Below are 26741 nucleotides of genomic sequence, written 5' to 3'. Positions count from 1 at the left end.
GGGAACAGCTCAGGGCAATAGAACACACTAAGATACAAAATAGCATTATATTGCAGTTCTATAGATCGATTTCAACAGCTAAGAAAAACTTAATTCATACACATAGAACCATTTTAACAGGAGCTTGGACTTTGGGTAGTTGGTGTCAGACAGCAATGTGACGTAGACCTGTCTATTTCATTGAAGGCCACTCGGTCATTGCTCTTTGAAATAAATAAGATTTGTCTGGCTTTTGAGGTAAGACTACGCAAACGGCGTATATTTAGCTTGAAACCAGCGTCATTTTTAACTTGTTTTGACGCAAGAAATAGTAACGTTCTACTGAAAGTCCAAGGTCTTGTTAAAATGGTTCCAATATGACGAAAATATTTAATCTGTAATAAAACAACATAATCCATTTGATTAGCTAGATCTAATAACTACGTATACCTACCTAAAACGTTTAATAGATAACTACAATGTATATTTAAAATACTTCAATATTTTCAAGCATTTAAAAATCTTTTACATATCATCTGATGCAAGGAAACTTTATTTTGATATTTGGGTTGGGGTTTTTTTTTCAAGAAGAGATTTAAAAATATGTAACATTATACTGTGTGTCATGTTCCTTTAATGATCTTACATGTTCCAATAAAGAGTGTTCTCACCTTATGAAATGGATGATTAAAGAGCTTAAAACCAGAGACAAATACGATTGAATAATAACAACACATGGTCCCCGTTAAAAGTAGTGTAAGGTTGGAATGCGAAAAAAAATATGTGTTTTAAAAGGAAAATGGTAATATTATTGGATTTAAGGATTCGACGCATCCATCTTGAATCAATACAAAGCAATCTTTAATATTAATGTATATTCTAGTCTTAACATGAATCCTGGCCGTTTAAAATCAAAGCTGTCTCATGCCTACAGGTGTGATCTGAGGTAAAACAAGGAAACTGTTCATCAAACGTAAACAACATTGTGACACAGATAAGTATGTAATTTAATTTTCCTTATTGCTTTTTAAAAATTTATAGTGATTATTTTGAGTCATCAGCAAGGATAAATAAATTGATCAAAAACCTTTTTTTTTATCGGAGAGCTGTGTTGCCACAGAGCTGCATAATGAATTTAATAGATCAACCAGAAGGAAATTTTCTTTTAGGAAAAAAAATCTTTGAAAAGTTATGTATTTAAATAATTTTCATGCATGATAATTTTACATAAATTAAATTGATAGAATTTGAAACATCTTTTTCTCTCCCTTTGAGTTGGTATGGAACACTTATCGATATTAATGTGGATAACAGTGTATTTTAAGATAAAAGTACATTATAATCAAAATACTTTCGCCGTTTTTTACAATATTTGACCAAAGAATGTGTTTTAAAATTATTTGGAAAGGTTAAAATTATAAAAAGCCACAGCGGTATTCTAAGTCGAGGCTTTAGATTCGTAGTTAGAGCTCTACACCCATTGCGCTACGCTGTTAGGTTACAATTTGGGAAAGAAAAAAGTTTTTAGAATTTTGCTTGATTTTATTGTTTATTTCGATCAGAAGTACGTTAAAATTACACTATGGAGGTGTCCCATACCACCTAAACGCATAGGATTTTGGGCTACAAATGAAAATGTATAACAGCTTTCTATCTGAGCATTTTGATCTGTAAGGTTCCCTAAATGTTTATTATAAGCGGCTAATATATTGGCATATACATGTAAGTGTAGATTTATAGATTTATATAAAAAATCTTATACATATATATATATATACGTTCAATCATGGAAACAATTTGACGTTTCTTAATGTCAAATATGGAACCATTATGAGAAGTATTTATCAGCATTTACACAAGACAAATTCCCACCAATGATGTCAGCAAAAACATATGATATTTTCTCTTGAAAATTACGACTGTATGGTAATTTCATCTGTTAATGTTTTGAAAATGCAGTAATTGTGTCTGCATTTGATAGCTTTTGTGAAAAAATCTTTACAGTTCTTGAAGCATATAAAATTGTCTATTTAACATCACACAGTTTGTCAATTTTCTTCGATTAATTAAGCCTCAGCATAAATGAAAAATACATTATAAATGGAAAAACAACGTTTTCACTAGACAGATTTCCTCCATTAAAGTCGGCAAAAACATTAATGTCGGCAAAACATTAATTAAATATTAAAGTATGATATTTTCTCTTCAAACTTGTAACAGATAACTTGACTGTGGGGTAGTTTCATTTGTTACTCAATTATGTGTAAGCGACACAGAAAAAAGGAAAAGCTAGGGCATTTGCCAACACAAATCAAATTTTAAATGAAATTCATTTATTACAAATAATTATAATTTTTTAAATTTTTTTTATTTAATTAACGACAGTATGTGACTTGGTGATAGTTGCATTATTTTATACAGTGGCGTCGGAAGCAAATTGAAAGGGGGGGGGGGGGTGGTAGACGTATCCTCAGAAATCTTGACAGGCAAAAAAAAACCATGAACCTAATTCCCAATATCATAAACTCCTAATCCGAAGGGGGGGGGGGGGGGGGGGTAGTATACCTATGACTCCAACTTCTCAGTATTTCAATCTTATCAAGGTAAACTTAGGAACAATTATGTTTGCTGCGAGAAAAAAAAGGGGGGGGGGGCTGAACCCTCTATGATGCTATGTGCCTAATGGTTAGGTATAACTTTGCAAAAAAAGGGGGAGGGCTAACCCCCCCCCCCTCCCCGGTTCCGACGCCTATGTTATATGGAAAGGACACTCGGTTATGAATAAATCAACGAGTACTCGACTATCGCTAGACTATCTCAGGCCTCCGCTGAATCTAGTACACGTGCCATTTTCTCTCGAAGAAAAGGAACTGCAGTTGGAATGACTTCATTTCACCTTGAATTACAGGCACTTGTTTTTGCAATACAGTTTACCAGATAGTGTAATAATTATTACCATTCTTTATGGTAAACAAAATGTTTTGTACTCATATTATCATAAATGTGCTTAAATTGTGTATATATACACTGAGAGACTTACAAATGGTGTCCAAGTTTTCCGGAGAAATGGGGGATGTTCAACGTCTGTTTTTATTGTAAGATTTTTACGAAAATTTGATAACTTTGTAAATTTAAAGGACAGGGTTCCAAAAGCTCCTTCCCCTTTTTAAACGAGTAGCGTGTACAAGTATTAGGCTAAACTCTTTATGTCATATAACTAAAACTATAAGGCAATCGGGGAAACTTCGAGGAAGCGACTCTATGATAAATCAAAGTATTGAGATGACTAAAAGCTGGGTCAGTTATATATGTGCCAATTTTAGAACAAGAATCACAAATATCTCTATTATAAACTGATATAGCGATTGTACATTTTAATGAAGCAAGCATTTTACTACATTTGTTTCAGAGTTGAACAATTAAACGACATATTTAATGTCAACATTACAATTAACGCATTTACTGGATCCGCAGTAATTTGAGAGAGATAAATCGAGGAAAGGAAAATTGTAGTACAATGCGTAATAAGATAAAACCGTCCACTTGTTCTTTATGCATTAGAATTAGATTCATTATGAAAATATTTTGGTTTTGTGGCGGAAATATGCATATCCGATGTTACATACTACAGCGTAGATATTAATGAGAAAATCCGAAATACGTATACTTTCCTAACTAAACAAATGTGTTATTGTCTGATGTAGACAGAACTGGTACTCTCCTACATTTTTATTAAATGCAATTAATAGTAGTTATTTTAGATGTCCTTTTTTCAATCAAGCATAAAGAATCTTTTATGTTTGTTTGTTTGTTTGGGGTTTTTTTGTTTGTTTTTTTTTTGTTTGTTTGTTTTGGGTTTTTGTTTTTTTGTTTTTGTTTTGTTTTGTTTTTTTTTTTTTTTTGGGGGGGGGGGGGTTGTTTACTTGCGGGATGATCGAATTCCCGTTATCTTATATGTACATACATGTGAATCCGACTTGAAAGAGGATTTAATTAATTTTAAATGTATTCCTATACTGGAAACAATTTGAGTTCAAACCATTGGTTTTAATATGCGCATCATAAAAATTAGTAGACATTAGAAAAATTAAGATGAAACGCATTGTGAGAATATCACCTGTCTAATACTTAAAATGTAGATTTTTTGTCATTTTTTAGCTTGTGTTACATTAAAAATTTATTATCAAAGATTTCTAAACTGAACTAGAAAATAGATTTAAAATATACCAGCTACTCTTTGAACATTTTTCCCTCAGCTAGATAAACGTGCGTAATAGTTTGTATAACAAAAAAAAAATGAAGACGCTTTCATGAGACATAAATGTTAATCTCACCAACTTTTAATCAGATATATTTGTCACTTAATTTCGGCAATGAAATAATTGCTGGACAATAGATCTTTACAGCTTTTAAAATGTGCATGTGAATGTTTTTTTATGTGTCATGTCATCACCATCTATTTGCTTTAAAAAAAGGAATAGTTTAAGACCTGAAAGAGTTTGATTGAGCAAATTGTGATGGAATTCACCAACACATAAAGAGTTTAAGAGTATGTTATTTTGGGCTTACTGTGCTGAAACCCCCCACAGTAGAGGTCTGGACGGTGTGATGTTGGTATAACTATGTTGGATTTCCGCATGTTGGTATAGATTTTGTGAACAAAATCACATCGGACTGTCCGTGCTTGAACTTCCGCACGTTATCAAGTTGTTGTCTTGTATTGTATTGTTTATTAGTCAACAGCTGTACAGCTCATAGACATATACAATTAATATACACATGTTATAATACATATACTGGTCACTTGAAAAAGGCAAGTTTATACATGAAGTTTTCTGATTACAAAAGCATTCTTAATATATTTACCTAAATTGCACAAATCCTTTACATTTTGTGTTGACAATAATAGAATTAATTTAAAGACAGAGGGTTTAATACAATAAAACTTCTTAAGGAATTTTTCTCTTAAGTTACAGTAATAGGGACATTTCAATATAAAATGATATTCATCTTCTATATCTAAAGTACATAGAGGACATAAACGTCTTTGTAATGGAACATTGTTATATCTGCCAGTTTCGATGGTAAGACAATGGGATGATAATCTTAATTTACATATAAGTTTCTTATATTGTAAAGGAATTCTTTTTGTTAGATATGACTGCAAGGTACAATGATCAACTAAATATCTATAGATTGTACATTTGGAAGAGGCATTTATGTCAGCTAGTAAAGACTGTTTAAAATTATCAAAAATACGTTGCTTGGCGATCGTTAAAATAATTTCTGGCTTTTCAAAAAATTGGTTTTCCCATAAGTTCATTAGCCCAATACTTGTTAACATATTCTTGATCTCTGCAGCCCAGTTTTTACATTTGTTTTTACCTAAAGTTTCATTATACATATTAACATAACATGAATTCAAAATGCAATTTCTTGATGATAAAAGTTTCATCCAATATCTTAAAATACGTATTTTTCTGATACATTGCAGAGGCATTCTGCCCAATTCACAATAAATAACTGCATTAGATGTGCCCCTTTTAACATTAAGTATGTTTTTACAATAATTAAGATGAATTTTTTCTATATCTGGGGCAGAATGAAAGCCCCAGACTTCACAACCGTAGTAAGCAATGCTTCCTACATAAGTGTCAAAAAGGGACAAAAGCGTAGTAAAATTAAGACTCATATTACAACATTTCCTTTTCAGTGCAAAAAGCGCCTTCATACATTGTAATGACAATTGTTTCTGCGTAACATGAAATTTGCCATTGTAATTCAACAAAAGTCCTAGATAACAAAAACTGTTCACTACTTCAATTTGTTCACACTTATAAAACCACACATCTTCTGTTCGCAAAATTCCCCCATTTCTAAAAAACATTATTTTTGTTTTGTTTACATTAACCGTTAACGACCATTTCTCTGTATAATTTTCTAAAGTATTCAACATTGACTGTAAGTCAGCAGCAGACTGAGCAAAAATAACCATGTCGTCTGCGTACATCAGTAAAAATAAGGATAGCTTTTGTAATTCAATTGGAGTATTTCCATTGCTTAAAAATTCCATTTCGCAATCATTGACATAAAGGGAAAAAAGGAGAGGGGAAATTATTTCCCCTTGTAAAACACCAAGATTATTCACAAAAAAATCTGATAACTTACCATCTAATAAAACACAAGACTTAATATTATTATAAAGTGAACGTAAAATCTTCAGAGGTTTACCTCTGATTCCATACATTGAAATTTTATTCCACATTTTAACCCTATCCACTGTGTCAAAGGCACGCTTGAAATCTACGAAGCCGCAATACAATCTACATTTTTTCGAGAGATATTTGTTCACAATTGTTTGTAATGCAAATCCGAAACTCACGTTTAAATACGATGCACCTTTTTCACCAACTTAAATACAACTTGTTGAACTTTTGTTTTGTTTTTGAATTTTTACTTAACGTTTACTTAAGCAAGTATAACGAATTGAGCTTTCCCCTGAATTCACTCTATGAATTTTAAGAACCTTTACTTTCCAATTTAATTAAAATTAGACGTTCTGAATCCGCTACCGCCTCGTTTGCTTTACTTTCCAATTTACAATATAAAACAAATAAATTTAATACGAGATACGTTCAAGAATGTTGGATAGTATTGAAGTAAAAATTTATCCGAGTTGCATCCTACTGGGCTTACCAAAACTTATATGATAAAAACTTCAAGCTTGAACTTTAAGGGTAAAACTTGTAATGGATCTCTATAAGGTCCCTAAATGAAATATTAAAGAGACATGGTGATGCACGGACCCATGAACCCATGAATTGGCTAATGTTGAAATTTTACACATATTTTATATATCATATGAAAAGAAAAACTTTTGAAAAATTACGGTGTCCAAAAGAAAAGAAAATCAATTAAAAAGAGAAAAATAAAATTAATCATTGGGCTACCACATAAATATTAAGCTTCCTTTCCGCCTCATAGCCACACAAGCGCAAGAGAATGCAAATACTGTACAGCCTGGCATAGTATAACCGCCGGTTTTGTACCGTATGGGGTATTTTCTGTACCGGGCGATTACTAGGGAATTAGCTCAACACTCGCTGTATTTTCCACATTTATTCCAGTTAATAACACAATTATACAAACAGTTACTCTCCACTCCGTACACATTAAAAAGGGGAAACTCGCTTATAAATAATTCTAACTTAATGTTAACCTACATATGACAGTGAGGGAAAACGTAACGGATTAGACGGACGACTTGTATCTTGACTCTTAACCTCTATCTATCGAACTCTGACTCTATTCAACTAACTTCAAACATCTCTAAAACATATAATATTATATTACTGGCGTGACCCTCTAAATAATTGACATGTATAAATCACCCAATCAGAGAATATATTTCTTGATCCTAACTGACCATCGTCCAGGTAAACGCCCATTTATTCACCTGCGTTAATCCGCTAATTGTTATGTAATTGCATTAACTCTATTAGTGTCAAACACACATTTCTTAGTTGAAACCATTGTCCTTCAATCCCGCCTTTCTAATAAGTATCTTTCCCAAAGCTACACTTGATTACTTTGATGTCCTATTTCTTTGTTACAGTTAAGGCGTTTGATAAACATTAATTTACATTCTATCACATCACAGTCAGGAGGAATTTCACGATAATTAAGAAGAGTGAATAACGTTAATTTACCAACAAGCTAAACTATAGAAAATAGTCGGAACATGTAAAATATACATTTTACATGGTGATAATACCGGGAAACTATCACCGTGCAAAATTCAGTGTTTAATTATAACTTTATTTTGGACTTTACTTTTAAAATTCAACATCTGTTTCGTAATATTTTCTCACAGTTTATTTCTTACAAAGTTACTTATTTATTTAGTGATTGACACTTTTCGGACTCTTAATGTGATTTCAAAGAGACAGAGTGTCATGTCTCAAGGACTGTTAATCTCTTAAAACAACATTGTGCAATTATCAGTGTTTCATTTCTTGGACATCAAAGACTTATTGAGTTTATTTAATTATTTTATATCTGTGAACCTTTCACTCAGCTAACCTATGTTATCACCTGTCAATTTATACTCATTGTTCAGATTCTTATATATAGCTATGTACAATATGTCAATCGTCAGTCTGGAATACGGCGGCCAGCCTCGGCCACGTCCGACTCGCCCAGAGCCTTGAGTCCGGAGGCCAATACTGGCCATATCCGACTTGTTTGTAAAATGTCTTTCTGTTAAAATGTTATAATGTTGCCGTCGTTGAATCTCGTCCAATAAATACGGAATCCTTCATCACTTGGTTTATTTCTCTGGAACTGTATACTGGTGGACCTTCGGGAATACGGCAAACCTACCTTCGTTTTTACCTTACGGCCCACAGCGCGCCTCAACCTTATACTACTTATACCTTTTACGCCAACATTCCCTCACCCCGTTCGTACTGCACACGGCGGATATACAGATCCAGAAGAATACCCTAGCACCGTAAAATCTATGCGGTCACAATAGTATCATAATCAGACGGCCTATGGGTGAGACCTGGTGTCCTCAAGAACTAATACTATTTGTATATTATTAAGATGTACTCTCTATGAATGAATATATCTTATTACAGACATCGACTAACTTCATATACAAATTATTTTCTCAGTGCACAAATCCTACTGTAACTAATTTTAGACAGCAATCGCAACCACGTGAACTCGGTTTGTTTACATGAGCAAATTCCGGATGAGTTTTACCGACTTGTAAACTAAGTTGCCGTTATGAAAAAGTAGATTAAATATCTTTTTTGAGTCACTGTGTCACTTTAATGGATATATTCTCAACAAATTGAAAACAAGCTTGCTAACTGCTTTCCAGTACTCTCAGTGCTTTTATTTACATGTATATCAGCGCATGGATAGGTTTCTCCGCAGTTTTCTGTCCATGATGAATTGTAAGAATATCTCATTCGCAAATTATCTTCTTATGTGTAAACCTGTGCATCATTTGCATTGATTTACAACCGTGCTTTTAACGCTGTATTATATATATATGAATTTGAAAGTGGGCGCATAAGATGTAAATTCGGCAGGAATCTGGGCGCATAGCATAGAAAAGTGAAAATTTTGTTGATTTTTTTGCACATTGTTTTATTAAAATCTTTAATTTTTTTACGATGAAAAAATTGAAATGAATTTAGTTTTATCAAAAATACAGGTCGAATATAGCAACAGAAGACAATTTATGCAAAATCCTACTAATTTACGACATGCAGCCGTTTTTAAATTACTTTGGTGACTCCGAGTCTTCTCTCCACGAGTTTGGAACGTGTGAGGAATACTAAATTCAGCAGAATATACTGCTTTTTAAAAAATAATGGCAAAATGACCCAGAGATGTTTGGGAGGAAAATAAGTCCCGAGATATGACAATGTTATTTTAAATATTTCCTTATATCATCTGTATAGTAAGTCTCGAATAGCTCACAGGACTTGTATTGGATTTTCTGAACACGTTATAAGAATGTTTTCGTTTGAAATCCTGATATTGTTTTCTTTGTGGGAAAAAAAATTTTGGGGGCATTTTCAACTACAGTGTACCGTTTTCAAAAGTCTGGGAGACGGAGAGGATCGCAAAATAATTTTAACGAAGAGTTTTAAGCAAAATTTTCACCTGATGAGACAGTTTGAAATAAATCCAAGATGGAGGCGATGGGTACATGTACCTTGTGTATTATTAGGCAATAGGTATAGGGTATTTTATTTTATTATGACAAATATTTATGTGGTTGTCTCTGATAAACTGCTATATATTTATATCAAACCAGATGCCTTATGACCCTGACCGACGTTTTTAAGTCCAAGTGACCCGAAATGCCAAAGTAAACCTTTTCAAACATAGATATGAAAAAATAAAATTTCAAAATTTGATCTCAAATCGTAAGGTCTCTTTAAATATTTAACCAGCACCCTCTTAGAATACCAATTTATATAATATAATTATATAATTCTACGTTGATCAATTGTTCCTGTGTCCTAGTCCGAGCACACTTGTTGTGGATTTAATTCTTAAAATATCCGCCCGAGAGGTACTGTCTAAAGTCGAAATTTTAAATAGGCTTTTGAAAATGTATTATACTCGTGGTTTAGTACAAAAAAGTCAGATGAATCTGTGATTTCGTTGAGGACCAAATGAGACCTGTTGAGTTATAATTCTCTGAATCTATATTTAGCATCTGTTCCTGTGTCTTAGTCCAAATGCACTGTATAAAGTCGAAATCAAAATAGGCTTTGAAAATATGTAATATCATGCTCGCGTTTCATCACAAAGACGTCAAATAAATATGTGATTTCGTTTGGAGTAAAACAAAAACTGTGGAGTTTTAATCCTCTGAATCTTCATAAGTGTATGAGATTAAATGATTAATATACGTCAATCTTGCAGAAATCCGCGAGGGTATAAATAAAGAATTAAGTGGCTTCTGTAACTTAACCTCTTGACGTCTTGCAGTGACATAACGAAAATGAGAGCTATGCTGATATATCTAATATTCTGTTGTTTCAAAGGTAAGAAATTGATTTATTCTTTATTGGATAATTCTCTCCGTTGTATCGACGAATTTTTCTCTCTCAATTTTGTTTCTCTTAGATATGTTTTATTCTTATAAAGAATATCTCTGTTTTAAGGTTTTGCAGTAGGACAGCTGTCCGGTTTAACTGGTTCCCTGTCCACAGTGAACACATTATACACATCAGCCCGAGAAGAGTCCTTGAGGTCTGATCTCTTTGGGTCCTACCAGAAAAATTCCAGACCAGCTCCCATCAGTGACATACGATGCAACATCAAGCTTCTTTCTATCAAAGATCTAGTCAGTGCCTGCAGAACTTACAAATGCGCCGAGTTTGATTTCATTTCTTTCTCTTAAACGGTTTTATTAACGAATATTTGGTATTTTTTAGACCATTGATTTCATTTCTTTCTCATAAATTATTTTTATCAAAGAATTTTATGCATTTTTTAGAACATTCGGGAGCAGACAATGTCTTCTGTGGCTTACTTTACTTTTGTAAGTACTAACTAGTATTGTTCTATCTTTATAATTAAATAAACAGACCCTGAAACGTGCTACCACACCTCTATAACGAACCGTGTCGTTCACAATGCGAACCGTACCGTTCAAGAAGCGTATCGAACCGAACCGAACCGCGTGCAACTGGTATAGTAGCACGTTTCTAAGGTGTTCCGATGGGGCCACTTCGACCTTCGCACTTTCGCCTTTAGATCGAGGTGCGAAAGTGCGAAAGTGCGAAGGTGCGACGGCGAAGAAGCGAAAGTGCGAAGATGCGACGGCGAAGCGCGAAGATGCCTTTCGCCATCGCATCTTCGCGCTTCGCCGTCGCATCTTCGCACTTTCGCTCCTTCGCCGTCTCACTCTCGCACTTTTGCCCTCGCAACTTCGCACTCTCGCATCTTCGACCTAAAGGCGAAAGTGCGAAGGTCGAATTGGCCCCATCGGAACACCATACGTTTCAGGGTCTGTATGATTATGGTATGCCCCCACTGTTATATTCTTGCGACTAAATGTTTTATTACTATGGATAGATAAACTTTGACTTGGTATCACTAGATCTGGAACGACACAAGGCTCAACTGGAGTAGCAGTGCCTCCTACTCCGACATTGAAGCCATATACAGCACAGAAAGCGTCCTCTTTATTCCTCCTATAGTGGTCGAAAATTCGTAAGTTCAAGAAACAAACAAGATGCCAATACCTGAAGATCAGTTTTGAAAAAGAAGCTACTGATGAACCTCTAACTATTTTTTTCCATTGCAGAGTCAGTAATTTAGGATTGATAAGCGATAAAACCTTGCCTATCAAAATTGCTCAAAATGGAGAAATCACGTGGTCCCCGGGAAATATCTACGACACGTCATGTGACATCGACGCCACGTTTTACCCGTTTGACGTACAGACCTGTAGCATCATTCTAACGACACGCGGCTACACGTCCAACCAACTTTCTCTGTCGCTTAATGACGTTCCAATCATTCTTACGTCATATCAAGAAAATGGGGAGTGGTCGTACATTCGGAGTAATGCGAGTACAAGTATAGTTTTACATGGATCCGAAGTCTATTCTCAAGTGGACTTTAGTTTCACTTTTGAACGTCGCACGCCGTTCCATTTGCTGAGTACGATCCTCCCCCTGTTTTTCCTGGTGTCCATGACCTGTTTTGTTTTCAAAATCCCGGTGGATGCTGGGGAGAAACTGGGTTATTGTCTCACTGTGCTGCTAGCGTTCGCCGTGTACTTAACACTGGTATCGGACAACATCCCAACAACATCTACAAGCACATCGTATCTTTGTACGTATTTAACATTCATGCGGGGATCCAGAAAATCTTTCAAGGGGGGGGGGGGGGGTCCGACAGTTATTTTAGTTTGCCGAGGGGGAGGGGGGCTTGGGCATATATTTGGTAATTCCATAATGTAAATTTAAAGAAATTTGAATTTACAGGGGGGGGGGTCTGGACCCCATGAGCCCCCTCCCCCTTCCCTTCTAGATATGCGCATGATCATTTATTTTTGTGTAAACAAATTTTCTGATTTCTTATGAACTATTTCAAAGAGTTAACGTTCATAGATTTTTGTAACTTATGTTATTTTATTCTTTTCAGCGGTATTCTTGAACTTGATGCTTGCAATTGGTGTCTCCGCGGTGTTCTTAACCATACTTGTAATACACACCCATTTCAAATCTGAAGACGAGGAAATTTCAAATTTCACGGAAAGCATTTCGATATTTGTTGCAAAAATGGTGTGTTGGAGACACTACACCTGTTGTCGCAGCACCGATAACTCTAGTGTCGGTGTGGTTTCTTTACAGGAGAAGGGAGGAAACTTTAAGGACATACATGTAGACCCAATCAGAAAAAGGCTGAAATGGCAGGATGTTGCCAAAATTCTCGATGCTTTATTTTTTCGAGTGTACCTATGGTTGATCATTATCATGATAATAATCTATGCAGTTATTATGGCAACGTGCGATACAAACTAATAGTTGTTAGTAGCAATGCACAGGGCTTGTCTTAGCTCACCTGTGACGTGGATCTGTCAAGTAAAGTGCCAGAAAGAGACATTAAATTCATCAAGGCTGAGTAAAGAAAAAAAATTGGGAAAATGTTGCCGTATGCACACTGGCAAAGGATATCTGACAATTAGAAAAGCTTTGCTTTATATGTATGCCGTACAAGAAACATATCATTATAATGCACGTATTTCTTGTCGTACTTCTGTTGTTAGTTGGTGGAATATGCGTATGTAGAAATAAAGCAATTCTTGTTAGAGGTTTTGTTTAATTATAACGAAGTTAAAGGTGCGTGTGTGTTTGCACGTGGCTCTTTATAAATGACGATATTTCAGTTGTATTATCACCAACCTCTTGTCAGCAAGTTGGGATAATAAGTCTTATATCGTGTGTTCTTCCGTCCGTCATAACAACAGAACTACACAGAAAAAAATCGAGTGAAGCGACGGAAGAGCTATAGTTCCGTATATGCCCCCGAAACGTGTCATATTATATTGCGTAAAAAACGCAAGCTCCTTCGATACATGTACCAATACATACTGGTGTAGTTCGTCTTTTTTCTTAAATGAAATATTATCAATCTTTTAGTATTATGAAGTGATCATATACGGTCGAGAATGATAAAATCCAATAAAGCCCGAATGTCTTTATGGTCGATTTAATCACGCCCGATCGTATTTGGTCATCGCATATGAATATTTAAAAAAATTGATTTCTTATTACTGATATTTATATATTAAAATGTTCCTGTGTCTTTGTCTTAGATAAAACTACGAATCGATTTTGTAATGTATAATCCTATACATTTCATCAAAAATTATTTTGAACATTTAATCGTACAATTGCTGAAAATTGTGCAAATATAAGTAATCAGTAATGATTCTTTGAATATTACATGTATGAGGTGATCAAATACGGTCGAAAATTCTATTATAAAGCTCGGACTAGATTTGATCACTCCCGACCGTATTTGATCACCCAATAATACAGATTGGTCGAAATCTACAGCGGCTGAAACTGTCAAGTAATTGACAGGACTAAAATCTACACGCCCTGTTTATCGATTAAAGGTAATTTACATAAAAGAAAAAGTAAAAACTGTACGCCTTTGGAATTTTTTTCCACAGAAATATGCTAACATCTTGGTTATTTTTCTCATATTTTAATGAATCTATTTTTTGATTGTACCAATCTACGGTTACAGTACTCAAAATAAATAGCTACAAGAGAAAAGTTGAAGTCTGACAGCAAACCGGGTTTTCTTTTGAGTAAACAGTATATCTATAATCCATTTGTCAACCCTTATAAACTGACAAAGACTAGCTATCAAGCGATATGAAGTACAAGTTCTCTATATGCAATATTTTGCCAAACATTATTAAGTTCAACATGTGGTATTTTTTTCCATAAATTGTCGAAAATCAAAATCCAAGTAGAACGTCCATCTCTGATATATGTACAATTACGGAAGCGTAATAGTGCCACATTGTAATTTTTTTCTTTAGAATTCCAAATTTAAAGTTGGAATTTCCAACTTTAATCTTGGAATTTCAAACTTCAATATTCTGTTGTTATCACGATAAGTTTTGAAATTTCCGACGAATTTCTTCTAATTAGTGATTTTTTCGAACGCCATGTAGATACAAATTCTAAGGCTTTGTTTTTATCTTAATTGTCTCTTTCTAATCCTGCATTTACGACACCGTTAATTAATTAACGACACCCTCTTGTTTTTCATAAGATAGTAGATGTAGTTCAGACATATACAGCTACATGTATAAGTTTATGCACAGTTTTCATAATGTATACTGTTATATTTATATTCATCCATTTTATTCAATAACATTTAGATATTTGATATCTGATACCGAAAGAATTGAAACGTTTTAGAGGGACTTAAACACGATTTGACTTAAACTTTTCAAATTTTATTTTTCCATTTTAAATGTTTATAATGATAAATATAGAAGTTTAAAATGTCATGTCAAAATTTGAGAGTCATATATAAAGTTATGGGCAAAATACAGATTTCATAATTCTTTGTTTTGTAAACAAAGCTTGAATATTGTCATTTATTACATATGTGTTGTATTGGTATTCAAGTTTCAATTAAATGTAACTTTTTTTGTTGATAAAAGTATTTATGAAGATATTGAATTAGTTTAAATTGTTTTTTACATGTCATTTTGTCTAAGAAATGGCAATTCTCTACATTTCATTTTTTGTAAACAATTACAAGACTTGAGCTTTGTTTACATAACAATCAATTCTTACCTCTGCATCTCACTTGTAACTTAACTTTAACATTCAATATTTTGGTCAATCATTTAAAATGCACCAGTAACCCAATTTATACATAAAAAATTAAATTAAAATTTTTGATCCCGAATTGTGTCCAAGTCCCTTTAATCTTATATACACGTTTTTATATGAAAACTTTAGACATATACAACATTATAATTATTATGCAACTTATATTGATAATTTGTTAAAAGATATAAACAATTTTTGTTTTGGTTATAATTTGCACGTACCAGTATTTCACGCATTTACCTATAGAGTAAGAACTTCCGTTTTTCGTTTTATTCTGTTCCATGTTATAAAGCAACACTCTATTCCATCTACCAGTACAGAAAAACATGTCCATAACAAAATGTCAGACAAAATCAAATATGACTCATTGTAAAAGTAATTTGTTATATTCGATAAGTTAAAAGTACATTTTGAAAATAGAGGGAATGAAACTGAATTTATAATAACCAATAATCGATAAGTTAAAAGTACATTTTGAAAATAGAGGGAATGAAACTGAAATCATACTGAAAAAACAAAACCACTTTAGCTAATACAATTCTGTTTTAGCTTATCAAAATGCTCGCTGTATTTGACGTACTAAGAAGAATGATATTTTTATGTGCTGAAAATCCTCTTTTCATTGCATTCTGTCAAACATCACTCGCAAATTTCAATATTAAACTCTAGTCTTCTGATTAAAACAACCACACATCATATCTTTTTCTATCTTGGGTGGGGATTTGTCCGGCTTTTTCGCATTAAAAAGTCAACTTTCTTGGACATGCCTTCACCATATATTCTCTTTGCTCGCATCCGGTCAACCAAACTTCGCTCCTCGCATGGTTTCATATATTCCCTATTCTTTCTAATTGCTGCTGTAATCGATCCATCTCTCATCATCCTTCAAAATAAAAATATGAATGTGTTACTTGTTAATATATGTAGTTATGTACATTATTTTATTTACCTGGACATAAGACTGACAATCACTGTTCAAATTTCAACAATCATATGTTTCTCAATTAAAGATAAAACATTTTTCATGTTGATCACTGAGAGCAAAACTCTATAGGCTTTCTTTGCCACAATTTCCAGGGATGCAGAGCTGACGTCAAATCTACTACTTTAAGTACAATGGTCAGACCAACCTTGGAGTATGCAGAGACTGTTTGGGATCCTTATCTACAGACCCAAACACAATGCTGGAGAGTGTCCAGAGGAGTTTTTTAAGAGCAATTATAATGAAAGAACACCAGGCTGTGTAACATCGATGAAAGAGGAACTGCATTGGGAGCCCCTTGTAAAGTGCAGACTTAGATCACTATTTATTATGATATACATAATTACCGGTAGCAACGAGCTAATTGATATCCCAGCAACAACGTACTTAACACCTGGGGATAATCGGACCAGGGGCGCAAAATACAATGTACTGTCAGCAACAACATGTGGAGACGTGTACAAGTTCTCCTTCTTCCCTAGAACCATCAGGGACTTAAACAGCCTGCCAGATCATGTCAGAGAAGCCATAACCATTGAGGGACTCAAGAAGTAGCTGATTAACCACCATGGCTGCCTCCTGTCACCCTTAGCTGGTTTTTAACTTGTAGATAAGAGGCTTTTAGCTGTGATTGGCATTCTATTTACATTTGATACTGAAGTCAGCAAAGAAAAAGAAAAATAGTATACAGATTAACCAGGACCGTTTTGTAATATGTTGTAACAGCTCGGGACCAATTTCCTAAATGGTAAATGAAAATTCAGTGCAAAATATAGATTTTTTTTTATTTCGTCAAGTATTGTTGATGATATCCCATATGGGAGGTTGGTCCCAACTTGTTTCATAGTTTATCCGAATTTCCTCGCAGAGATCATTCATAACAATAAAGATTAAACAATATAAATATCTATTTCATAAGTAAATTCACACAAACATTGTTTATTCGTTTATATTGATGTAAACCTACCTATTTATGACCTGTAGACCCTTTTCAATATTATTATTTTTCACAAAAACAGTTCGTGAAACGAATCGAAAATGTCTCATTTTCGTAGTTGACATTCACCAACTCGTTCGTTTAACTGCTACATAGTTTATGCGAACATGAAATTTCTCTGTCTTTAGTTACAATACATATATTTGAAAAAAGGCTATACAACATCTTAAAACCCATTTGATGAAAATCACACGAAGATTTAATAATCCCGAATCGATTGGGAAAGAATTAACTTTTTATATGTGCATCCGGTTCCATTCATAGTGGAGGGAATTCCCAGGTTTGATTAAAAACTGCGAAAATTGAAATAATTATCTTCAGCTAGCTTTTGTTGTGTTCATCGTTCAAAATAACTTTGAAGAAAGTGTAATTATAATACTTAAGACTGAGGAAGTGTCAAAGAATAATACCTCAGCAAGTATGTTCGGAGGAAATTCGGGGGGAAGTGGATTTACATTTGGAACCCAAACACCATCAACGCAAGGAGGTTGGTTTATCTTTAAACTTGCAAGAAACTTCTTTATTGCAACAATTTGCTTATGATTATTGTCATTCAGTAAAAATCTTTGTCATGCTCTTGTCATGCCCAGTTTCACCTGGCTTATCGGAAATGCACAGCTGCCAAACAGCTAAATATGGTGTTCACATAGAACCATTTCCAAACTTAACACCATTATTGTAATAACCACTATACTATCACGCAGTCAAACAATACTCCATCTTCGCAAGCCTACGGTTTACGATCCACTCTACAACCCTTGGTGATTTAGCTGACAAAATCAAAACTCTCACAACGGAATCTGATTGGCTGCGAAGCCAGGTGATCACAGGGAAACTTCTTATGGGGGCTTTAGTTCGATGTGTTTTCATACAAAATTTAAATACAATCATTGTTACAATTTTTACATGATTAATGAATAACATATGATATAATATGTAAACGGTGTCACCGTTGGACCGAGTGCAGATTTAACACAGTGCAGTTTGATTTTTGTAGAATAAAATTGATTTGAAACGCACACAGTAGGATCCGCCTGGTTGCCTACTCAAATCATTAGCCAAAGTTTAACTAAACGTCGCGTGCTCAGTCTACATTGTGCCGTCATATTTCCGACGTAAAAAGACAAGTTTTGTCTTCAGAAATAGCTGAAGAGAGTAACGTTATTCCGAACTATTTTTTTATGTCTTCTTTCATTGTTTATCAATTTAATTCATATGAATGCCGCTGTAATAAAATTAAATACTTTATTCGGCATCTAAAAGATCAGTTCCTTGACCTTAATGTTTTTATTTTCCATCTGATAATTTGATAACACATACATAGAACATGTCGTGTTTCTTGATTGAAGCACTATTGAAAATTATCTGGTTTCCTTTTTAATTTCTTTTAATTCGAATTACCTTCTATTGAAACACTGGAATTTATTTAATCGAGTTTAGGGGCAACAAGCATCGATAAGTACTGATCAATCAATGATCGAACTAACTTTTTAAAAACAAAATGGCTGCCAAGATGGCGGCGCCCAGGGCTGGAAGAAATTTTTTTGGCCTTAGTACCCCTGATTCAACTTTCATTTTTCACTGATTTTCTTATATATACGTGTTACCATTTATCCTCGCTTCGCGAGGCGGGCTTCGCCCGCCTCTCGCTGCGCTCGATATAATTACAAATACAGTATCGATCAGACCCAACCTAACAGAAAGTAAACCTCAACTAAACCCTGAGTTTACTTTCTGGGTTTACCCCGGGTTTACTAGAGTGGATCCAAAGTAAACCAAGAGTGGACACAGAGTGTAAACTCAATCAGAAGTATACCCCTGAAAGCAGATGCTGCTGGTGTATTCGCAATATACAAGGGGCGGGAATTACAGGCAGTAAGATGGTAAGATAAAAGACGGGGTCTTCACACTTCAGTGCGTACAATTGACCTCAAAAGCAATTCCAGGGTAAACCTGAAGTAAACCCCAAAAGATATATCTTAGTTGAAAAATACATTTATAGCTGCTCCAATTTAACTCAAATGCAAGACACTGCTGTGCTATTTCTAAAATCATTGGCTTAATCTGCCAAGGGTTGTAGAGGGGGCCCCGGGCAGAGTGGATTGTACGGTAAACCCTTGGCTAGCGAAGATGTCAGTACTCTGTCAAGTCAAGATGTCATATAACTTGCTCATGAAACTTCATACCAACTGTGGTTGTGCTGTCACACCTCATGCCATTACACCAATACAATTTCACACAATGCATCGTCATGGTAATTTACCACATACCGTTGCACAGTTACTTAACATGCTGTAAAACATACCATCCCACTAAGGTACCAGAATCGTGACAATCACATTGAGTTGTTTGATGTGTTGAGTTAGCCCAAAAGCATATTTTTGTAAAATTGTTTGATATTGTGACAACTTGTTTGATGGAACTTCTTTGTTGAGATTTTGCAATGGTCCTATCAGGACACCAAAGCTTTAGGATACAGCAAAACTCTAATATAACGAACAGGGATATAACAAATTTTTGGCTTTAATTAACTCTGATTTATGTCCAGGCAAATTGTTATACAAACCTATACAAATTCGCCATATATAACGATCACAGCTATTACGAATTTATGGCAAATAATGAAGTATCGTTAATTTTGGATCTCCCGCTGGGAACATGTTACATTTTTCCGTATTACAGTAGTTTAAGTACTGTCAGCTGATTATTTTATAACAATTTTGCAAAAAAAATTCTTACAAATACCTTATAAGCATATAACAAATTACGGATATAACAAAGTTTTTTTTCTAAGATCCCTTGAAATTCGCTATATAAACAAGTTTTGCTGTACATGTTTGAGACATCTTTCAATACATATATGGTGTGACTTTTTGGTGAAACGCAAATTCAGAATACAATTTTAGTTGAAATGTCATTACATAACAGAACAAACTTTATTTGATACCTGCATATTTTTGCCCACTCATTAAGATACAGTCAAGATAACAATAGTCACTCAAATCAACATATCAATTTCCTTAGATATTATTTTTTGTCAGTTTACATGTGTATTAATACCTTTAAAATTGATTTTTAGCTCACGCAAGTGTAAAAGGATGAAAATTACACTGGCCAAAAAATAAAACTGCATACACTATCTTTAAATTTTTTACAAAACTTTATTAATTAATTTTCAGCTCCTGCTAGTTCCAGTACCTCTACACCGCTAGGAGGCGGGTTTTCATTTGGACAAAAGCCGGCTGCTCCTGGAACATCAGGTACGAAATGAGATGAATAAAATGTCAAATCGTTGACTCGTTGTCAACTAAAGATTTTTTATGAACTGAGGTTTGTAGAACAGACTGAGAGCTTTTGCCAAATGAAATTCTTAACTTAATTCATAGTTATACAGTAAAACATGCTTATAACGAAGTACCAGGGACAGGTGATTTTGCTTCGTTATAAGCGTAATTCACTATATCCGTCAAGTTTACAATATGTAATTAAGTCACAGGGAATTAAAAATCGCTTTGCCGTAAGCGTCAATTCATTATAAAAGTGTTGGCTATAGCTGTGTTTTACTCTACTTGTAGTAAGGTTCTATGAAATTATTGAGAAGGAAAATTATCTCGTAGGAACCACTATTCACCAGACAGTGATGGAGAATATATTTTTCTTTTATTGAGTAATATGACGGATAAAACAGTGTTAAATAACATGTTCTAATAATTGATCTAATGTACTGCAAACAAACTTTTATTCGCGACGACTTTATTTCGCGATTGACTTCTGATAAAGTGGTTTGCGATGACTAATGTTTGCGACCAAGCCTTATCCAGACCCGTCATCTATATGACAACAACTGACAACAACTGGTTCACGGCGAGAAATATTCAAGATGCCCTAGCAAACCTTGTGAAAATTTGTATAGTATTTTCATCATATGCTCTTACAGCCTATTAGCCCCTTTATTTAGCTCATAATATTATGTATTAAAATATTTATCAAACTTGATATCTTTCTGTTTATTTGTAGCACCTGCTTTCTCTTTGGGGGGACAGTCCCAGTCCTCTACCCCTGCCCAAGGGGGGTTTTCCTTTGGATCATCTGCCACTCCAGCATCGGCCACGCCCGGTGGGTTTTCTTTTGGACAAAACCCTGGAAGTGTCCCCAAGGCCACACCCTCTACCCAGCCAAATGCCCCCGCTTCCACTGGCACACAGTTGGGGGGACTGGCAGGATTTGCCATGGGTAAAATGCCAACAGCCTCCATAGGTACCCCAGCAGCAGCACCTGTAGGAGCCTCAGCTGCCCCGACAGGAACTACAGGTCTGACTTTAGGGGCCACTCCTGCCACAGGTATGGAAAAGGATATGATTTCTATATCTTATACCAGAGTTATTGGTCTTTAAATTTGATCTATTTAATGATATTTTTTCTGTATAATCACATGATACAAATCAATTAAAAAAAACCCAATGCAGCACTCTCTTATACATGTAATATGAAAATGGTACAGCTACCATTATCTCGAATCTCCATAATAAAATGATTTATATGAACTGTTTAGTTTTCAATTCTCTTCAAAACAATGTTAGATCACAGTTCAACAAAATCTTATCTCTGTGTAAATTTCTGCTTCATTGCCTCCTATTGAATTCAGCAGGGACAGGTTTCAGCTTAACTGGACAGCCTGCAGCTGCTACTAAGCCAGTGGGAATTTCCCTGGGTACCACCCAGGCCACCCCTACAGCGGGCCCCACTCTGGGGACTCTGGGAACTGCTGCCTCCACAACAATCACAGGAAATCCCCTGGGGACAGCCTCCAGTGGTGGTGGGATTACCTTTGGCACACAGAAAACAACAGCGGTGCCGACCCTGGGCTCACTGATTGGTGGTGCTACTACAGCTGCTAGCACAACACAGAGCACCCTTGGCTTTCCAACAGCAGTTGCTGCTACAAGGTACTTATTATCTACATAGAGATAATATTTGTAACTCTTAAATTTAAATTCATCCTGATGGTTGTCATTATTATTAATACATGTATTATTATTAACAGCAGAAACATTGCTTAATATTTTTAGGGTGATTATTTTAAAAATCAGTAATCATTGTGAAATTCCTAAAATTTTCTGCTAGAGTAGTGATTTCTATATTTACTATTTAATATATATACTAAGATTTGATTGTGATATTTTTTGTTATAAACTGTATTTATTTGTAAGAAATTAAGGAATTAGGATCAATGAAATACCGTAAAAAAAGTTGAATTTGAGGTGATAAAACCCAAAATGTTTAGTTGTCCAGTGATTAGTTATTCAGTTACTATCATACTCCTATAGTTCGGCGGCAGTTAGCTCTGCAGCGGGAGTAACGGTGGCAGCAGCAAGTGCAGGCTCCAAGATGTCGTACCAACAGCTTGAGGAGAACATCAACAAGTGGATGTCGGAGCTGGAGAAACAGGAACAGGACTTTCTGGAGCTTGCTACTCAGGTCAACGCCTGGGATCGCCTCCTTGTGGAGAACGGAGAAAAGGTCGGCTAGAGTTTAGTACATGTATTTGCACCACAATGTATTAGTCGATGATTTATGTTGATGTCTCTAGACACTTTGACACTATGTCTCTAGAGACATCGACATTAGCCACTATAAAATATAAGTCTACTCTTTTTGCCAAAGAACAATGACTATCTGTATTGTGTTACTTGTACACTCGTCACTGTTTTCTCAGTAATTTAAGCCATAATCTATTTTCACAAATTTCACAGCCATTTCTTAGTGGCAAAAATTAAACATGCAAAAATCATATCAGTTAAAGTTGTTTACTATAAAAAAGTTTTGTAATTGCAAAAGATAACTTTTGCACACACAAAAAGAATGTACAAATTTGGTTTACATTTGCTGAATTTGCAGCACCCTCCCCCCCCCCCCCCCCCCCAAAAAAAAAAAATAAGTAAAAAAGCATATTTCTACTAGAGGATTGATTTATTTTTTCATTTATTTGGTACACAGATCACAACACTAAACAGTGACATGGAGCGTGTTAAGGTAGACCAGCAGAAGCTTGACCATGAGTTGGACTTCATTCACTCCCAGCAGAGAGAGCTGGAGGAACTCCTGGCCCCGCTGGAGAAAGCCGTGGAGCAGCAGCCAAACATCAACATTCAGCAGCATTCCGCTCTGGAGAGGGAAAACACGTAAGTCAGCTACCAATCAGATTCATTCATGAAATTGGATTATGGGAACTTTGGATACCGATATGTTGTCTTAATTTCTGCAACTTATGATTCAAAATATACAAAGGTGCAATAGAAATCGTTTTGATTATTGGTAATTTGGGGATAAAATTTCAATTTTTAGAAAAGCATTCCTATTGTATGTGTTTTGTTTGTAGATATCAGTTAGCCGAGAATATTGATGCTCAGCTGAAGAGAATGTTGTCAGATTTGAAGGAAATTATCGACCACTTGAATTCATCAAATACAAACCAAGACCAAACAGACCCAGTAAGGGGAAATCACAACAGTTATCAATGAACTCATTTTATTAACGACATTCCTTGTTAGTTTTGTGTATTATATGATTATTTATTTTTATGCAATATTTACAGATTCAGCAAATTACAAAGATTCTCAACTCTCACATGGATTCCCTGCAATGGATTGATCAGAATTCAAGTAAGAAATTTTTATATGTGTAGAGTATTTGAGATCATGTTCACATGTACTGTATATTCCTTTTTTTATGCGAGTACTTAATTCTGCGATTAAGCCGTTTTCCACCAAATTGTGAGAAAATAAAATTACGATGCCAAATTTTTATCAAAGTTTCATGTAGTTTACATATTTCTAAAAAAATAAAAGCGAGATTTTAAAATTTGTGAGGTGCACTTCTTGCAATTTTATGCGGATATTTATTCCTCGCGTTTAAATAGGAATGTACAGTAATAGCGAGCGCAGCTCGCCGGCGCACAGCGCCGGCGCGAAGCGAGCTCTACCGGCAAGGCGTGTGTGAATAAAAAATTCGGACTAGTTGCACATTCATTCAACGGATTTTTTTGGCGTCAGTAAATCGGACCAGTAATGCATCGTTTTAATCGTCCCAGTAGTTCCCTGTAATCATGGCCATTTTTATCACTTCACACTCTCACGAGAATCAGCAAGACAAATTTAGACAGTAAAAACAATAACGATGTAAGCGACATACAGTCAATGTTACCTCTAAAGTTCACCTCAGTACACTTTCAATCAAAAATAATCGTGTGACGTCACAAACGTTTACACATTGATCCGATATATTTTTTTGGAGTCAGTAAATTTTGACCCACAATTCATAGTACCAATGGTTTCCAACCTCACGTTCCAACATCACGTTCTCCTGAGAATCAAAGTAAAACCTTTGAAAAGTTTATAAGATGTGTAATTTTAAGAACATCATGCTTTTTAAGTAAATAAAACAGTATATTTCGCATACTTTTATTTCTCAGGGGAGTTTTAAAGAGTAAGACGACACTTAACCAACGTCAGCTTTGACGTCACAATAAGCACTGATAAGGGGAAATTACTCTAATTGAAGTTATTGTAAACCTGCTGAAATGACCAAAATCCTCTTAAAATCTTGCAAAGGCTAAGATAAAGAACAGCTGACGAATAAGGACATTTCTTCAGATACAGGAAACGGTTGTAAATTGCACTAATTTGGATGAATGCTCACAAATATTTTATTCACTATAATTACGGTAATTTCCTGAAACGTAACGTTATACGTAGCAGCGCCATTTTTTAAAGGGGGTGGGTAGGTGGATGGCAGCCTCATCCAAAAAATCTTTGCAAGCAAAAAGAAAAATAAATCATGAAAATTCTAATCCTTCAGCTCTTTAGCAGTTCAATGGTTTCTTTATTTTCACTTCCATTTATTACATGCGGGGGGGGGGGGGGGGGGGAGGGGGGGGGACAACACCATGTTCTTTTAACATGATAAGCAAATATTTTTAAGCGTAAATTAAAAATAAAATTAAACATGTATAAATTGACGAAAATGAAAAAAATTTTAGCATGGGGGGAGCTAAATGATGAGTCAAGTTTTATATGTAAGTTTAAGAAAAAATGTCTACTGCAAAAAAAAAGGGGGAAATCAATCAATCAATCATAACCACAATCACTTTAAAAGAGGAGATGCAGTGCAATGAATATTTATATATTAAAATCTTTAATATTTAACAACATTGTATCTGAGATTAAACTATTGTTCTACATATAAATAAATAAATTATAACAAGTCTTATAAACTATGAATAATGAAAATTTACTGAAAAATAGGTATGTTTTATTTTTTGGCATTCAAATTTCACGTTGTTGATTTTATTTTAATAATTTATTATAATTCATTGTTTGATCACATGCTGTGCTCGCCCCAACGGTCGCACCGTAAAACATATTAATATTAGATTTTGAAATATGATATTAAATAAAAGCTTGTGAAAAAGATATAAGCCGGACTAGAAATCATGATTTGCAACTCACTAGTTTAGCAATTTACCAGTGTTTGCAACCACCGAGCTAAGCTAAAGAATTTAGACAGGTAGCTGTGCTAAAAAAACATGGCTCTTCATTTTAATTCATGCATTGAAATGTTAGATTTGGGGGGGGGGGGGTCATGTAATATCATTTGCTGGTGGACAGTATTATCATTTGCTGGTGGACAGTAGTTAAAGTTATTAAGATATTCTTAATGCATGCCGTCATTATTCTACTTGTGAAATTGAAATACTCTTTTTATATTTTTCAGCTCTTCTTGGAAGGAAAGTTGATGAAATTTCAAAACAGATGGAGGTTCAAAAGAGAGAACAGGAAAGGAATTTCAGACTTGTGTACAACTGATAGTAGTTACCTACCAGTATTCACATATTCACATAACTGATCTGTAATTCATGGATTAAAACAGACTGAGCATCACAGATTTTGAAAATGTGCGGACATGAGACTTCTATAAGAGATCTAATATGATTGTTGTACTTCTTCTCATTTAAAAAGACCTTGTTGGTTTCAAGGAGAAATTGAACTGTTGTTTGTGAATTGCAACATTTATTATTGTCCTTCTCGTATGTACAGGTTGTCCCCAAAGACTAAACAACAATAAAGGTTCCAGATTACAGTTAACAGTATACAAATGGTGGTGACTGTTACTTATTTAATGGATGTACTGTGTTTGAGTTAGAAAAGAGTGGAAATTTGCTTTATTATAATCCTTATAAAGGAGCATTTTATTCTGCAAATTGTAGATAGAATTTACTGGTTCATGGCTTGGTATAAAAGTTTTTATATGTAATACAGAGTTTGCTGTTTAAAATAATAATGCTGCAAAATTTCCCTAGAATATATGTAAA

At 34.6% G+C, this 26741-nt stretch overlaps 3 protein-coding genes across 4 annotated transcripts; 2 read left to right on the top strand and 1 right to left on the bottom strand.

The window, feature by feature from the left end:
* Window positions 1-852: 852 nt before the first annotated feature.
* LOC128157007 (neuronal acetylcholine receptor subunit alpha-5-like) lies at window positions 853-13336 on the top strand. 2 transcript variants are annotated; one of them, XM_052819355.1, is made up of 7 exons: window positions 853-977; window positions 10435-10556; window positions 10677-10858; window positions 11012-11056; window positions 11618-11730; window positions 11825-12357; window positions 12670-13336. In XM_052819355.1, exons 2-7 carry the CDS (start codon window positions 10514-10516, stop codon window positions 13047-13049), a joined length of 1296 nt encoding a protein of 431 aa, XP_052675315.1. In that variant the 5' UTR covers window positions 853-977; window positions 10435-10513; the 3' UTR covers window positions 13050-13336. The 2 variants fall into 2 exon arrangements, with proteins under 2 accessions (XP_052675315.1, XP_052675314.1); XM_052819354.1 differs by lacking the exon at window positions 853-977 and having other exon boundaries at window positions 10073-10556.
* A 2316-nt stretch (window positions 13337-15652) lies between these two features.
* Window positions 15653-17484, bottom strand: LOC128155143 (28S ribosomal protein S21, mitochondrial-like). Its single transcript, XM_052816712.1, has 2 exons — window positions 17342-17484; window positions 15653-16275 (listed from the first exon to the last, which is right to left on the bottom strand). The coding sequence occupies exons 1-2, from the start codon at window positions 17434-17436 to the stop codon at window positions 16098-16100; spliced, it is 273 nt and encodes a 90-aa protein (XP_052672672.1). The 5' UTR covers window positions 17437-17484; the 3' UTR covers window positions 15653-16097.
* Window positions 17485-17603: 119 nt separating this feature from the next.
* Window positions 17604-26514, top strand: LOC128155140 (nuclear pore glycoprotein p62-like). Its single transcript, XM_052816707.1, has 9 exons — window positions 17604-17858; window positions 20551-20631; window positions 21389-21712; window positions 22017-22317; window positions 22699-22891; window positions 23369-23553; window positions 23751-23862; window positions 23967-24033; window positions 26144-26514. Exons 1-9 carry the CDS (start codon window positions 17792-17794, stop codon window positions 26233-26235), a joined length of 1422 nt encoding a protein of 473 aa, XP_052672667.1. The 5' UTR covers window positions 17604-17791; the 3' UTR covers window positions 26236-26514.
* Window positions 26515-26741: the final 227 nt, after the last annotated feature.

The sequence above is a fragment of the Crassostrea angulata genome, chromosome 7 (genome assembly GCF_025612915.1).
Source record: "Crassostrea angulata isolate pt1a10 chromosome 7, ASM2561291v2, whole genome shotgun sequence".
Lineage (NCBI taxonomy): Eukaryota > Metazoa > Mollusca > Bivalvia > Ostreida > Ostreidae > Magallana > Magallana angulata.
The sequence above is the reverse complement of the archived record's forward strand: the minus strand, read 5'-3'. Positions and strand labels throughout refer to the sequence as shown.

Excerpts from the sequence above, each read along its gene's own strand:
- LOC128157007 (XM_052819355.1), top strand. The coding sequence starts at position 10,514 with ATGAGAGCTATGCTGATATATCTAATATTCTGTTGTTTCAAAG. Across the intron at positions 10,557-10,676 it reads AATATTCTGTTGTTTCAAAG|GTTTTGCAGTAGGACAGCTG; the intron begins GTAAGAAATTGA and ends CTCTGTTTTAAG. Across the intron at positions 11,731-11,824 it reads CCTATAGTGGTCGAAAATTC|AGTCAGTAATTTAGGATTGA; the intron begins GTAAGTTCAAGA and ends TTTCCATTGCAG.
- LOC128155143 (XM_052816712.1), bottom strand. The coding sequence starts at position 17,436 with ATGTCAACTACGAAAATGAGACATTTTCGATTCGTTTCACGAACTGTT. Across the intron at positions 16,276-17,341 it reads GGTCTACAGGTCATAAATAG|GATGATGAGAGATGGATCGA; the intron begins GTAGGTTTACAT and ends TTTATTTTGAAG.
- LOC128155140 (XM_052816707.1), top strand. The coding sequence starts at position 17,792 with ATGTTCGGAGGAAATTCGGGGGGAAGTGGATTTACATTTGGAACCCAA. Across the intron at positions 22,318-22,698 it reads ACAGCAGTTGCTGCTACAAG|TTCGGCGGCAGTTAGCTCTG; the intron begins GTACTTATTATC and ends ATACTCCTATAG. Across the intron at positions 22,892-23,368 it reads TTGTGGAGAACGGAGAAAAG|ATCACAACACTAAACAGTGA; the intron begins GTCGGCTAGAGT and ends TTTGGTACACAG.